A 12827-nucleotide genomic window follows, 5' to 3' on the forward strand; every position below is an offset into this window, starting at 1 on the left:
CGTGGGGTCTCAGTCCTAGAGGGGTGACACTGAGCAGGGTGGTCACGGGGGCTGAGGGATTGTGTTGAGGCCACTGCTCCACTGCCTTCACACCTGGAGGCTCTTTATATTAGTTAGGGTCCAGCTCCACTACTCTGACGGAGACCCCCCCAGAATAAATACAGTGACCTGAACAAGATCAGAATTGGAAAGGCCCTCAGCACCCGCTTCTCTCTGTCTCAGCGCTGCAACCCACCCCACCCCTACTCCCACCCCCTGGGCCAGAACTCAGTTATGGGCACTTCCTCCTGGGCACTTCCTCCCAGCTGCACGGGAGGCTGGGACATGCAGTCTCCAGCTGGAAAGCCAGCGTTTTTGTGTTTTTCTTTTTGTTTTCATCTTTAACGGAGGTGAAGTCCACATAAGATAAAATGCACCATTTTAAAGTGAACAATTCAGTGGCATTAATTACATTCGCAATACTATGCAACCTCTGCCTCCGTCTAGTTCCAGAACATTTTCATCACCTCAAAAGGAAACTCCGTCGCCCTTAGCAGTCACTCCCCATTCCCCGCCCTCCCCCGAGTTCCTGGCAACCCTAATCTACTTTCCGTCTCTGAATCTGCCTGTTTCGGACATTTCATATAAATAGAACCGTAAAACACGTGGCTTCTGTGGCTGGCTTCTTTCACTGAGCGTGATGTTTTCAAGGCTCGTCCACATTGTAGTGTGTATTAGAGCTTCCTTCCTTTTTACGGCTGAATAATATTCTGTTGTATGGATGTACCGTGTTTTGTCTATCCACTCATTTGTCGATGGGTTGTCTCCACCTTTTTGGTGATTGTGTAAATGATGCTGCTATGAACATTCGTATACAAGAATTCGTACAGGAATACACCTGCAGTGTTACAGCAGGTGAAAGCACTTTGGGGAATATAACTAGTTCTCTGGGTCATAGGTAACTAAGTCTCTGTTTAACCTTATGAGGTCAGTGTTATATTTTTAAAGAAGGGGGTTGAGGTGGGTGGGTATAAGCAGATCCTCATGAGTTAAGCACTCATTGGTTAAGGGCAGGATTGAAGGGAAGACACAGGAGCCCCCTCTGCCCTGTACCTGTCGGGAAGCTCCCCCAAACCACTTGAACACACCCACAGTCAAGTCACCGTTCTGCCCAGCCAAGACTTGGCCTGCTCCAGGGAAACGGAGACCTTGACCGTGGGAACAGACAGCAAGAAACATCTTTTGTTGTCATTAACTAGGCCTCCTGTTACATGGTAGCCAGCCTCCTGAGAAGTTGACAGGGACTCGGGGGTGTTCCCCATGGGGAACCAAGGATGGCTTCAGCATGAGGTGAAGATTCTGCCCCTGTCCTGACTGCAGAGCCTCACAGCAGCGCTGTCCAAAGGGTAGGACATGTCAAGACATGGTCTGAGGTGGACACAGGCAAACACTGTGAGCATTTCATTAATAGCATCTTTGCAAAGACACCACCTTGCGTGTATGGCTTCACATCTTACTCTTCTGTGAACAAAGTGGGGGCTTTATGGTCAATATAGGAAGAAAAAACAAAAAAAAGGACATAATGGCACTGGTGACACTCAGGATGAAAGTGATGAAGTGTGGCTGGGGGAGCAGTTTATGGGGCCACCCCTCTGGCCCAGCCCTAAGCTTCATGCCATGCCAGGGCTTAGAAATAGAAGAATCCTATCTGGTAGGAGAGAGCAGGCAGGAAACAGAAAACAATGCCCACACAAGGTCCCTGGTGTGGTCTCCACAGTTCCTTCCCAATCTGGGGTTGTCCATTCCTCTCCTGACCCTGCCCCACCCCCCCCAGTTCCAGGCCTGTCTTTTGCCAGCTCCCCGTCTCTCCTCCACAGGTGTAACAACCGCACCCAGTGCGTGGTGGTCGCTGGCTCCGACGCCTTTCCCGATCCCTGTCCCGGGACCTACAAGTACCTGGAGGTGCAGTACGACTGTGTCCCCTACAGTGAGTCATCTTGTTCCTCATGCGGACGCGGGCCCTTCCCCCTTCCAGAAGTGAGTGAGGAGGAGACACCTTGAGCACGCGCGCACGCACACACACACACACACACACACACACACACACACACACACACACGGCCAAGTCGGGGCCAGGCACACGGGGGACAGCTGGGCCTGCTCCCTCCCTCACACATTCTCTTCACCCAGACACCCTTGTCCACACTGGTGTCTGCCCCACCCACACCCCCACCCTCATAGACTCTGTCCCCATCCACTGGGCACCTTCTCCAACTCTTGTTACTCTGGCCTGCTCACCCTGCTTCTTCACATGCCCTTGGGCTTATTTATACACTCCAAGGCCACACCCATGTACTCCACTTGGCACACTTATATCTCTCCTCTCCTCTCCCTGGACCTCGACCTCGCTGCCCTCTAATTCCTCTGCCTCCCTCCTCTTCTCTCACCCCTTCCCTTCGTGACCCCCTCTTACACACCTGCTCTTCCCTCTCATTCACCCCCCTTTCTCTGAGTTCCCTTTCCTTTCTCTTGTCCCCCTCACCCCTCACGTGCCCCCAGTCCTGCCCCTTCCCAGTCCTGGAAGCTGGACTCTGTACTCATACAGAGGCAGACCACCCTCTGAGGCCTGGTGGCAGATCAGGTGTGAAGGGCTAGGGGCATCTTCCACAGATTCCTAACTCTTGGTTTGTTTGCCCGTTACCACAGTAGTACTTCCTGTCTGCAAAGGAAGTGCCACCATGTTGGACTGAGGGTGGCACCAGGAAGCCTGAGAAAGGTGATCTGGGGAGCCAGGGGCCTGCCATTCTTGCACCTGGCCAAGGGGAGCAAACAATGACAGGGTCTCTCCTCCTCAGCACCCCACCCTTAACATGGCCCTTCTTTCCAGCCCTTACTCTTCCCTCCCTTTCCCCCATCATCCATCCCCTCCCCTGCACCCCCAGCTTCATGTAGGCAACCTGGAGGTAGGGCCTCCGGGCAGAGGCGGGAGGAGGCAGGGCCACCAGGGTGTCTGAGTGTGAGGGGGTAGGGGCGGGGGCGCAGGAGGCCCTGTGACTCTCCCTCCTCTCCCCTCCCACCCCAGCCTTCCCCCCTCCCCCCAACCTTTGATTTCTCCTCGCAGGTGACTGCAGACGTGCTGGGGGAGATGGGACAGCTTATGTGCTTCCATAACCTTCTTCTTTTACTCCTCACCCTTTCCTTTCAGCGACCAAGGCCTCCAGCCACTGCCTGAGAGGGACGCCCATCTGATCCTTGAAGCCTCCCCACAGCACTGGGGACACCGCCCAGCCCCATGGCTGGGGCAGCAGGGAAGACGGGCAGGAGTTGGGGAGTGTAGCACAGTGGGGAAATCAGGCTGGGTTCGAGGCTCGGCCCCGGCCCTTGGGTTTTCTGGCTCTGAAACTTGAGCAAATGACTTAATTTCTCTGGGCCGCTGCAGAAGGAGGCGAAAGTCCAGGAGATCATGTGTGCGAAGCGCCTAACCCAGGGCTGGCCGCAGGGGCTGCTCCCGGTGACAGAGTGCTGGATGTAAACTCCTCCAGGGTAGAGGCCTCATCTTCACCCCCCCAGCGCCCAGGCCCAAGCCTGGTTCAGGATGTGCTCAGTAATGGTTTGGGTGCCCTTTCGATCCAGCTGAACCTACACCTTCCTCTTTAATGGTGGGAGGGAAATCAAACACCTTCCCTGAGGTGTTGCCCGGAGTACAGAGAACGTGGGTAAAAGCTCCTTGTGCACCGTCAGCCATAGGTGTGAGGGAAACGGTGCCTGCTTTTGATAGCCAGGTAGCCTCAGCCGTGTTGCTTCACTTCACTGGTCCTCTTTCCCCCTCTATAGACAGGGTTCTCGAAAGGCTGCCCGAGAGGTGCTTAGCACGGTTCCCGGCACGGAGTAAGCGCTGGGCACTCGGTAATTGTTGCTTTTCTTGTGACTCCTCATGATTTTTACCAATTATTATAATTGCTATCGGTAATCAAAAATAAAACTAACAACAGATGACAAACCCAATTTCTCCTGAGGCAGGTAAGATAAAGGGCAGGGAAAAAAAAAATCCCCTGATCCAAGTGGCATCCAAAGTGGATACCGTGCAGGGAAAGGAGCAGGAAAAAAGTTAGAGGGTGTGGGGAGGAGAGGGGCTTAGAGACCTCCTGGAGCCAAACCTCCAAGTGTGGATGGGAGGGCATGACCCTCAGAGAGCAGGAGGGCTCAGGGGATGGGCAACCCCCAGTCTGATGGGAGAGAGCTAGCCTGAGCCCTGGGAGAGGCAGGGGCACACACGCATACACGCACTCGTAGTCACAGACATGAAGGATGTGTCTTGGGGGGGCTGAGCTAACTCCCGGTCCCAGAAGAAGAGGGCTGGTGTTACAAGGGTGATGGAAGCCACGCCGCAGAACAGGGAAGCCGGGCACTCACTTATCCCCCAGAGTTTCTCTGAGCACCTCCTGCGTACCAGGCCCTGGATGAGGCGCTGGGAAGGGAGCCAAACACTGCTCCTCCAGAGAGGTGGCAGGAGAGCGAGGCCCTGGTCAGAGGTTCCTAAGGGGTCAGGGACACAGAGCCTGGAGGGGGAGTGCCCTGGGCAGCCATCTTGCCCTGGGCTTCAGAAGCTGGGGTGACCCCAGTGCTGGTCAGGGGTGGGTGCAGGGGCTACCGTGGGAAGGGAGCAGTGGGTGTGCAGGGCTCCCTGCCACACACACACACCGGACAGGCCCGACTAACACTGGATTTGCCTTGCAGCTGAGCACAGCCTAACCATGCCCCCTTCCTCCCCCAGGTGCCGCCCGCCCATCCCAACAGCGGGCTGGGGAGCTCCCGGCTCCTGGGCCCCCAGGGGGGAGCTGGGCAGAGAAACTGAGCCTCGGGCTTGCCCCCGGGGAGTGTGGGAGCGTGTCTGTGCCCCACCTGCTGTCCTGCCCCATCTGTGACGTCCCCCCACCCCAGCCTCTTCCCTCTCTGCCTCTGTCTCCCCCACCGGGCTCTTTGAGGCCCAGGGGGCTCTGCCTGTCTGCTTCTCCGTCATTCTGTGTCTGATGCTGCCACCCTCTCTGTGTGTTGGCTTGTTTGGGGTTCTGAGGGTTTGGGGAAACTCAGCTGGAGTCTTGCAAGGCCAGCACAGAAGGGGAAGGAGTCCAATGTGTTCTCTCTCGTGAGGCTACCAGGCCCCAGGAGGCACTGAACCCCCTCCCCTGGGCCCCTGGTTCTAGCAGGAGGGCAGCAGGCCGGGCTGAAGGGGATCTAAGTAATTCCTTCACCCTCCCCACCATCCCTGCCTGGTGCCCCCCTAAGCAGAGCCGCCTCCCAGCTGGGGCTCCCCTCCCCAGTCCCCACTGCACTGAGGGTTCCCCTTCCCATCTGAGGGCTCTGCCCCCATGCCTGCCTGTACACCCCCCTCCCCCCCCACCCCTCATCTCTCTTGGTCTCTGTCCTCCCATGTGTCTCCCCTCCCTGTGACTGTCTCCCTGACACCCTCCCTGAAGGAAAGGACTTGGGGGCGGGGGCTGATGCTACCTTCGGGGTTGGGGAACCAGGAGTGAGGAAAGAAAGGAAAAGGGGGCGTGTTGCCAGAAAAGAAACGAAAGCAATTTAATCTTTTTTTTTTTTCTCTTTTTTTCTTGCACATTTTTTTTTTCAATTTGTTTTCTCTCTCTCTTCCGATGCTTAAAGTAGAAGTGGAGCAGAAAGGTAAACGCACTGTTACCAATGCTAACCCCTAACTCAGACTTTGTTTTACCTGCACCATACTTATGTGACCCACCCTCCCCTCCGGCCCCTTCTTCTCCCCCCACCCCAAACTTGGTCCAGTCGCTATTCCCCACCCCAGTGTCCCCCTGGTGGGGCAAGCCCTGGTGCAGCCGGGTGACTCCACCCTCCAGACACCTGAGGAAGCTCCTCTCTGAGCCTGGGCAGGATCTTCCGTCTCTCTCTCTGCCCTTCTCTCTCTCTCTCTCTCTCTCCCTCCCTCTCTCTCTCTCTCTCCCCCCAAGCCTCCCCACCCCCCCGGCCCACCTTCCTAGTCCCTGGCCCTTGCGGGGCCGGGGGGGACCTGGCCTTCTCTCATACTTCTTTTGCCTCCTTCAGGAGAAGTGTGTAAGCATCCAGGGCGGGTGGGGAGGGAGGGACCCCCTTCCCTGGCTCCCGACTAGGGGTGAAGGGCACCGGGTGAGCCGTCTCTCTCCTCTCTTCCTCCTGCCCCCCGCTTTTGTAACATGTGTCGGGGTTCAGGGGAGGCAGGGTGGAGGGGACATCTTTGTTTTCCTTTTGGGGAGCAGATTCCTCCTCTCTCTTCCTCTCTCTCTCTCTCTCTCTCTCTCTCTGGCTCCTGGCAGCTTCAGTTCCTTCTGGTTTGGCGTTTCCAAGGCCCAGAGCTGTTTTGGAGCATGGAGTACCAGTTTCCCCCAGTCCCAACCCCTGTCCTCCACCAGCGGGGGGCCCAGCCCTGGGGAGGGGTATAAGCTGTCCCCAGCCCGGGGAGGGCAGCCTGCCAAATCGGGACGAGGGGGTGGGGGCGGGCCTCAAGGTTGGGGGAGTGGGGGGGGGAGCATTTTCTCTGGTTCTGAAATACTTGCGAAGCTGCAGTCAGGGTTTCTTCTGGGCTGTTGTGGTTAGAGGACCAGGGAGAGGGGCGGGGGAGGTATAGGCTGGGTCTGGGGACTTCCACGAGCACCATAATTTCTTGTGGGTGAAACCTCCAGCGGGGGCTGGGTAGAACTCCATAGGGGGCAGAGCTGTCCGTTAGTGGAGTCGGGCAGGGCTGCAGCTGCAGGCCTGGGCTCTTGGGGATGGTCACTTCCTCCCCTGAAAGTTTTGGGAAATTTGCAGCTCTGAGGCAGGCAGCAGGGGCCACGGATGGAGGGGATGACCTTTCAGGATCACTTCTGCCTTGAAATTACGGTGGTCGGTGGAGCATCCCCTTTGAGGGAGGTGGGGCGGGGTCCCTCCGAGCTGCTCCCCTCCCCCTTGTCCCTTCCCCCATCTCACAGAGGCCTGGGCAACCAGCCCACCACCCTGCCCCTCACTGCACCCCTCCACTCTCTCCCTCTCTTTCTCCTGGAGTCTCTCTCCCACCCAGCACCAGACACTCTTCTTGCAGGCCCGGTGGTGGTTTGGATACGGCAGCCTGGGATCTTTTCTCTTCAAAGGGCGGGTGGGAGGAGGCTGGAGGGCAGAGGAGGTATTGGGAGCTTGGTGCTGGGGAGGGGTCCTTGCTGGCAAAGGCCCCAGGCAGACCCTTCCTCATCTTCTCCCCCTTCCCCAGGGTAACCTCTAACCACGTTTTCCTCCGCCATGCCCTGCCGACCAGGCTAGGCTCTGAGACCTCCCACTGCCCCCCCCTCCCCCCCCCCACACACACAAGCACATCTGCTCAGTCGTCACAAAGCTGGCGGGGGACCTAGCTTGGGGAGAGGGGAGACCCAGGGACAGGGGAAAAGGGCAGAGGCCAGTGTGCTGAACAGAAGGTGCAGGCCAACCCCTCAGGGCATTGGGGACAGGGAGATGGTGGAGCCCCAAGCTCCCCTCCCCCTCCTAAAACAGGGCATGCTCCTGGCTGCTTTGTGCCTGGAGACCCTTGGGTCAAAATGTCCCCCTGCTGCTGTGAAGGGAGGGCTGGATCTCCGCACCCACCCACCTGAGCCTCCTGAAGAATGAGGCTGGAAGTGGGGGAATGAGAAGTGTCCAAGCCCCTCTAACCACTGGGGCCAAGCCCCCGCCCCCCAAGCCGGCACCAAGTCCCAGCCCTCCCTGTCCCCTCGGGGCCAGCTGCTTTGGTGACAGACCAAGCAGGAGCAGAGAATTCACTACAAACTCTCACCCTGACCTGTCCGTGGGTTCTGCTAGCAGGGAGGTGAGAGGGAGGGCCCCAGCCGTCCTGGATGGAGGGACATCACCTCTACAGGAGGAGGAGGGGAGCCTGGCCACACTGAAAGTCCAGACCCCCCACCCGGTCAGTAAGGGGAGGCTAGGAGTAGGCGGCGCTGGGACGTGACGGGGCAAGGGTGGGCAGGCTATTGGTGGCCAACGAGATGCAGTTGAGGTTTTCCTCCTTTTCAGGGAATGGGGGGGTGGGGCGGGGCCCCCCACCTTTCTGACATCAGCGCTGCCTTGGTCCCTCCTCCCGAGCCGGGGATGGTTGCAGGTAAATCGGGGTCAGGGCAGGGGAGGTGGGGGGGGCGGGGCCTGCTGGGGGCGGGCTGGGTCTTTATCCTAGCACCTGGTTCCCTCCCTTGCCCCTTCTGAGCTGGACCTGGGACTGCCCCCCCAAGGGACCCTCAGTCGGGCCCGGGCCTTGGAGTGAATTCTCTGCTCACCCCCCTCTCTCCTCGCCAGCACTAACCCTTTCTTCCCAGGTGCTCTCCAGTGTGCCTCCCTTGGAGCCAGGACCTCGCCGAGCCCCACCACCACCACCTTGTCTCTCTTCCCTCCACACAGCTCTCCTCCCCCCCCCACCCAACTCTCCCGGGAGTCCTCTCCCTCCCCGAGTTCTCCCCCTCACCCCTGTGCACCAGTGTCAGCGTCTGCTGCTGAATAAACCCCATGAGAGACCCTGCCGGCTGGGGGCAGGGCTGGGCACCCTCAGGAGGGGCTGGACTTTTCCGAATACCCTTCCTCAGCTACTGATTTCACGGGTACTGGGGGTGGGGGCTGCCACAGGCTGCATCAGGAACCTCGGGTGCCTCTCCCACCCTGGAATAGAAGTGCGCTCCTGACACCCACCCACAGTGGGTACGGAAACATCACTCTGCCTTGCAGTTTTTGCAGGAGGAAGAAAATGGAGTTAAAAAAAAAAAAATCTGTGTCCTGGTGTGGTTGGTGAAGGATGGGACCCTGGACCCCTAGCTCTTCCATAGGGGCACAGATGATGGCGAAGGGGCAGGGCCCTGAGTCCCTGGAACCTCAAAGCCACCAGTGGCTGCAGTGAGGAAATCTTTCCACTCCTGCTTAAGGCACACGAGATCGTCTCTGGGATGCCTCTTGCCAAACCCCTTATCCCCAGCCTGTGGGGTCTCTAGCAGCCAGGGAAGGAAAGAGGGGCACTACCTCCCACCACTAACCCTGCTCTTAATGGCCTCCAGGGTTGACATCTCCAGGGAGAGGGGCAGCTGGGCGGGGCAGGGGTCCCAGCCCGGAAACCCCCTTCCCATCACCAGCCCTACCAAGCAACCGTGACTGCAGCAGCAGGAGGGGACAGCCTGGCACCCCCCCGGCCGCGTGACCAACTTGCCTCTCTCTCTCCCCCTCCTTTGCCCCTGCTCCTCTCCCCTTGTCCTCCCCGCCCACCCACCTGGCCCAGTCTTCGTGTGCCCAGGGACTCTGCAGAAGGTGCTGGACCCCACCTCGACACACGAGTCGGAGCACCAGTCTGGCGCATGGTGCAAGGACCCACTGCAGGCGGGTGACCGCATCTACGTCATGCCCTGGATCCCCTACCGCACGGACACGCTAACCGAGTACGCCTCATGGGAGGACTACGTGGCGGCGCGCCACACCACCACCTACCGCCTGCCCAACCGTGTGGATGGCACTGGCTTCGTGGTCTATGATGGCGCCGTCTTCTACAACAAGGAGCGCACGCGCAACATCGTCAAGTACGACCTGCGCACGCGCATCAAGAGCGGGGAGACGGTCATCAACACGGCCAATTACCACGATACCTCGCCCTACCGCTGGGGGGGGCAAGACCGACATCGACCTGGCCGTGGACGAGAACGGGCTGTGGGTCATCTACGCCACCGAGGGCAACAACGGGCGGCTGGTGGTGAGCCAGCTCAACCCCTACACGCTGCGCTTCGAGGGCACGTGGGAGACCGGCTACGACAAGCGCTCGGCGTCCAACGCCTTCATGGTGTGCGGTGTCCTCTACGTGCTGCGTTCCGTGTACGTGGATGACGACAGCGAGGCGGCCGGCAACCGCGTGGACTACGCCTTCAACACCAACGCCAACCGCGAGGAGCCCGTCAGCCTGGCCTTCCCCAACCCCTACCAGTTCGTCTCTTCCGTTGACTATAACCCTCGTGACAACCAGCTGTATGTCTGGAACAACTATTTCGTGGTGCGCTATAGCCTGGAGTTCGGGCCACCCGACCCCAGTGCTGGTGAGGACAGCTCAAGTTCGCTCCCAAACGCCCCCTAGGTCCCAGGGTCGGGGGGTGCACTCTGTGACATCTTAGGGGGCCTGGAGGTGGGTTCAGGGGAGCCCTGGAGGCAATGGCAGTGTGACATGGCAATGTGACAGAGGCTGTTCTAAGCACGCAATTAACTCCTCTGACCCTCGCAGCCTAGGAGACGGGGCTTATTATTGCCCCGTTTTACAGATGAGGAAACCCAAGCACTGGGTGAGTATGGGATTAGCTTGCTCATTTGAGGATTTGGACCAAGGACTCTGGGCTCCTAACCAAGCTGCGCTATGTCTCCTAGAGGCCTGTGCATTTTGAGCCCTGGAACCTCTTCAACCAAAATCTTGGGTGGAAGCCCAGTATCAGTAAAACAGCAAAGACGAGCCGCCGATGTTGGCCAGGATTGGGGGCCCCTCCACAGTCTCATTCTGCCCCCTCAGCTGCCCCAAACCAGCTCTGAGCAGCCCCACGGCTCCAGGGAGTCCCATCTAATCCAAAAGGAGGAGCGGAGGCCCCCAGAGGGAAGGGACGTGGCCAGGTCAGAGAGACCAGAGTAAGAGTGGAATGAGGATGGGAGGTGGCTGTGTACAACAGCCTCCAGACACCTCCTTCCTGGCCCGTCTTCTGTGGTTGCTCTCTCAGACTTCAAAGTACAAATGAGTGAATTTTTGCCACCTTCCAATGCTTCAGATGGTCCCAGGGGTACAAGGGACCTCTGTGGGCAGACAGGGGCCAGGGGAGCTCTCCCAGACCTAGTGGGGACCAGGATATCTTTCAATAGGCCTGAAGCGTGGGGGTAACCCCATCTCATATCCCCTCTCCCTTCCAGGCCCAGCCACTTCGCCACCCCTCAGCACGACCACCACGGCCCGGCCCACACCCCTGACCAGCACAGCCTCGCCTGCGGCCACCACCCCACTCCGCCGGGCGCCCCTCACCACGCACCCCGTGGGTGCCATCAACCAGCTGGGACCTGACCTACCTCCAGCCACTGCCCCCGCCCCCAGCACCCGGCGGCCCCCCGCCCCCAATCTGCACGTGTCCCCGGAACTCTTCTGTGAACCTCGAGAGGTGCGGCGGGTCCAGTGGCCGGCCACCCAGCAGGGCATGCTGGTGGAGAGGCCCTGCCCCAAGGGGACTCGAGGTGAGTGCAGAGCCGAGGTTACCTCCGCTGCAGCTGGCTCGGGGAATGGCCACTGCTGGGTCTGGCCAGGGAAGGGACAGGGGACATGCCCTTAGCTCAACATAGATGCACTTACCTGTCCATCTCCCCTGGCAGAGTGTGGGTTTCATGCAGGGGTCACGCCTGATGTCTGCAGCTGTGTCCCCAGAGCCCAGCAGAGCTCCCAGGACACAGCAGCAGCTCAGTTAGTGCCCCACGCCTCGGCCCCCGTCCCCTCCTGCAATACTAAGCACCCGCCACGTGCAAAGCGCTGGGTGGACCCTGCAGGCAGCCCACGGGAGGTAACTTGAGTCCTGGCTTCAGAATGAAATGGAACAGGCCCGGGAGCAGCTGGTGACAGGACACAGCAGCTGAAGTGCCAGAGAGGGTGGAGCCAGACCGCATGCTCTAGGGATCCCAAGGGGAGGGTCAGAAGAGGCTTCGGGGGGGGGGGGGGGGGCTTCCAAGGCGAGCTTTGCTAGAAGGTTCCAACTGTGGTAGGCAAAGACGGAAGAGGAGCCCAGAGGGAGGGTTTAGGGGAAGAAGGAGTGGCTTATGTCACCTCAGAGTGATACCTCTCTTGACTGTCCGGCCTGCTTCATGTCTGGTCTTCCGTGTTCCCCTCACCTCTCTCCTCACCCACTCGTCCCCCTCTCTCTGTCATCTCCTTTCTCCCTGCTTTGGCCCATCCTTCTCTCCTTCCCTGTGGCTCCCTTCTCTGTTCCTGTGTGTCTGTCCCTACAGGAATTGCCTCCTTCCAGTGTCTACCAGCCCTGGGGCTCTGGAACCCCCGGGGCCCTGACCTCAGCAACTGCACCTCCCCCTGGGTCAACCAGGTGGCCCAGAAGGTACCAGCAGAAGCTGCCCCTCCCAGTCAGGCGCACGTGCTCACACAGCAGGCCCTGGGTGCCCGGGCACAGGGCACAGTGGGGGCAATGGAACAACTGGGGAGACAAGCAGGGGTCCATTCCCTGGCCTGCAGAGGGAGCAGAGATAGATGGGGAGGGAGAAGGCAGACGGAGAAGGGGCAGCAGAGAGAGGGATGAGAGGGGCTGAGCAGGCTGGGCGCGTGAAGAGGGAAGCAAAACGGTCCCTGACGGAGCCGGGGCATCCCACTCCCGCCTCACACAGATCAAGAGCGGGGAGAACGCAGCCAACATTGCCAGCGAGCTGGCCCGCCACACCCGGGGCTCCATCTATGCGGGTGATGTGTCCTCCTCTGTGAAGCTGATGGAGCAACTGCTGGACATCCTGGATGCCCAGCTGCAGGCCCTGCGGCCCATCGAGCGCGAGTCAGCTGGCAAGAACTACAACAAGGTAGAGCCTGGCAGCAGGGCCAGCAGGGCAGGGGGCACTGCCCTGGGAACTTAGGAGATAGCTGGCCTGTTACCGCGGAGCTGGGCTGCCACCCATGGTGACGGGAGAAGAAGGAAGGACAGACCCCAGGTCTACTGGGGCTCCCTCCTGAACTGCCCTGGACGGTCCTGGGGGTGTGGGCTCCCTTAGGAATGGTTCTCGCTCGTGGCCTAGCCCCAGGTCAGTAGCAGAGGCAGAAGAGCAAGCTCCCTGGGGCC

General features: G+C 59.5%; 1 protein-coding gene across 1 annotated transcript in view; it reads left to right on the forward strand.

Annotated features, from left to right (window-relative positions):
* ADGRL1 (adhesion G protein-coupled receptor L1) overlaps window positions 1-12827 on the forward strand; it is a 47719-nt gene that overhangs the window by 23900 nt on the left and 10992 nt on the right. Inside the window, 7 exon segments of the mRNA XM_029215874.1 lie at window positions 1857-1966; window positions 5647-5661; window positions 9269-9645; window positions 9647-10070; window positions 10921-11235; window positions 11998-12101; window positions 12385-12570. Of these exon segments, the coding sequence (XP_029071707.1) occupies window positions 1857-1966; window positions 5647-5661; window positions 9269-9645; window positions 9647-10070; window positions 10921-11235; window positions 11998-12101; window positions 12385-12570 (1531 nt within the window).

Source organism: Monodon monoceros, unplaced genomic scaffold (assembly GCF_005190385.1).
Source record: "Monodon monoceros isolate NGI ecotype Baffin Bay Population unplaced genomic scaffold, NGI_Narwhal_1 Super_Scaffold_12, whole genome shotgun sequence".
Taxonomy (NCBI): domain Eukaryota; kingdom Metazoa; phylum Chordata; class Mammalia; order Artiodactyla; family Monodontidae; genus Monodon; species Monodon monoceros.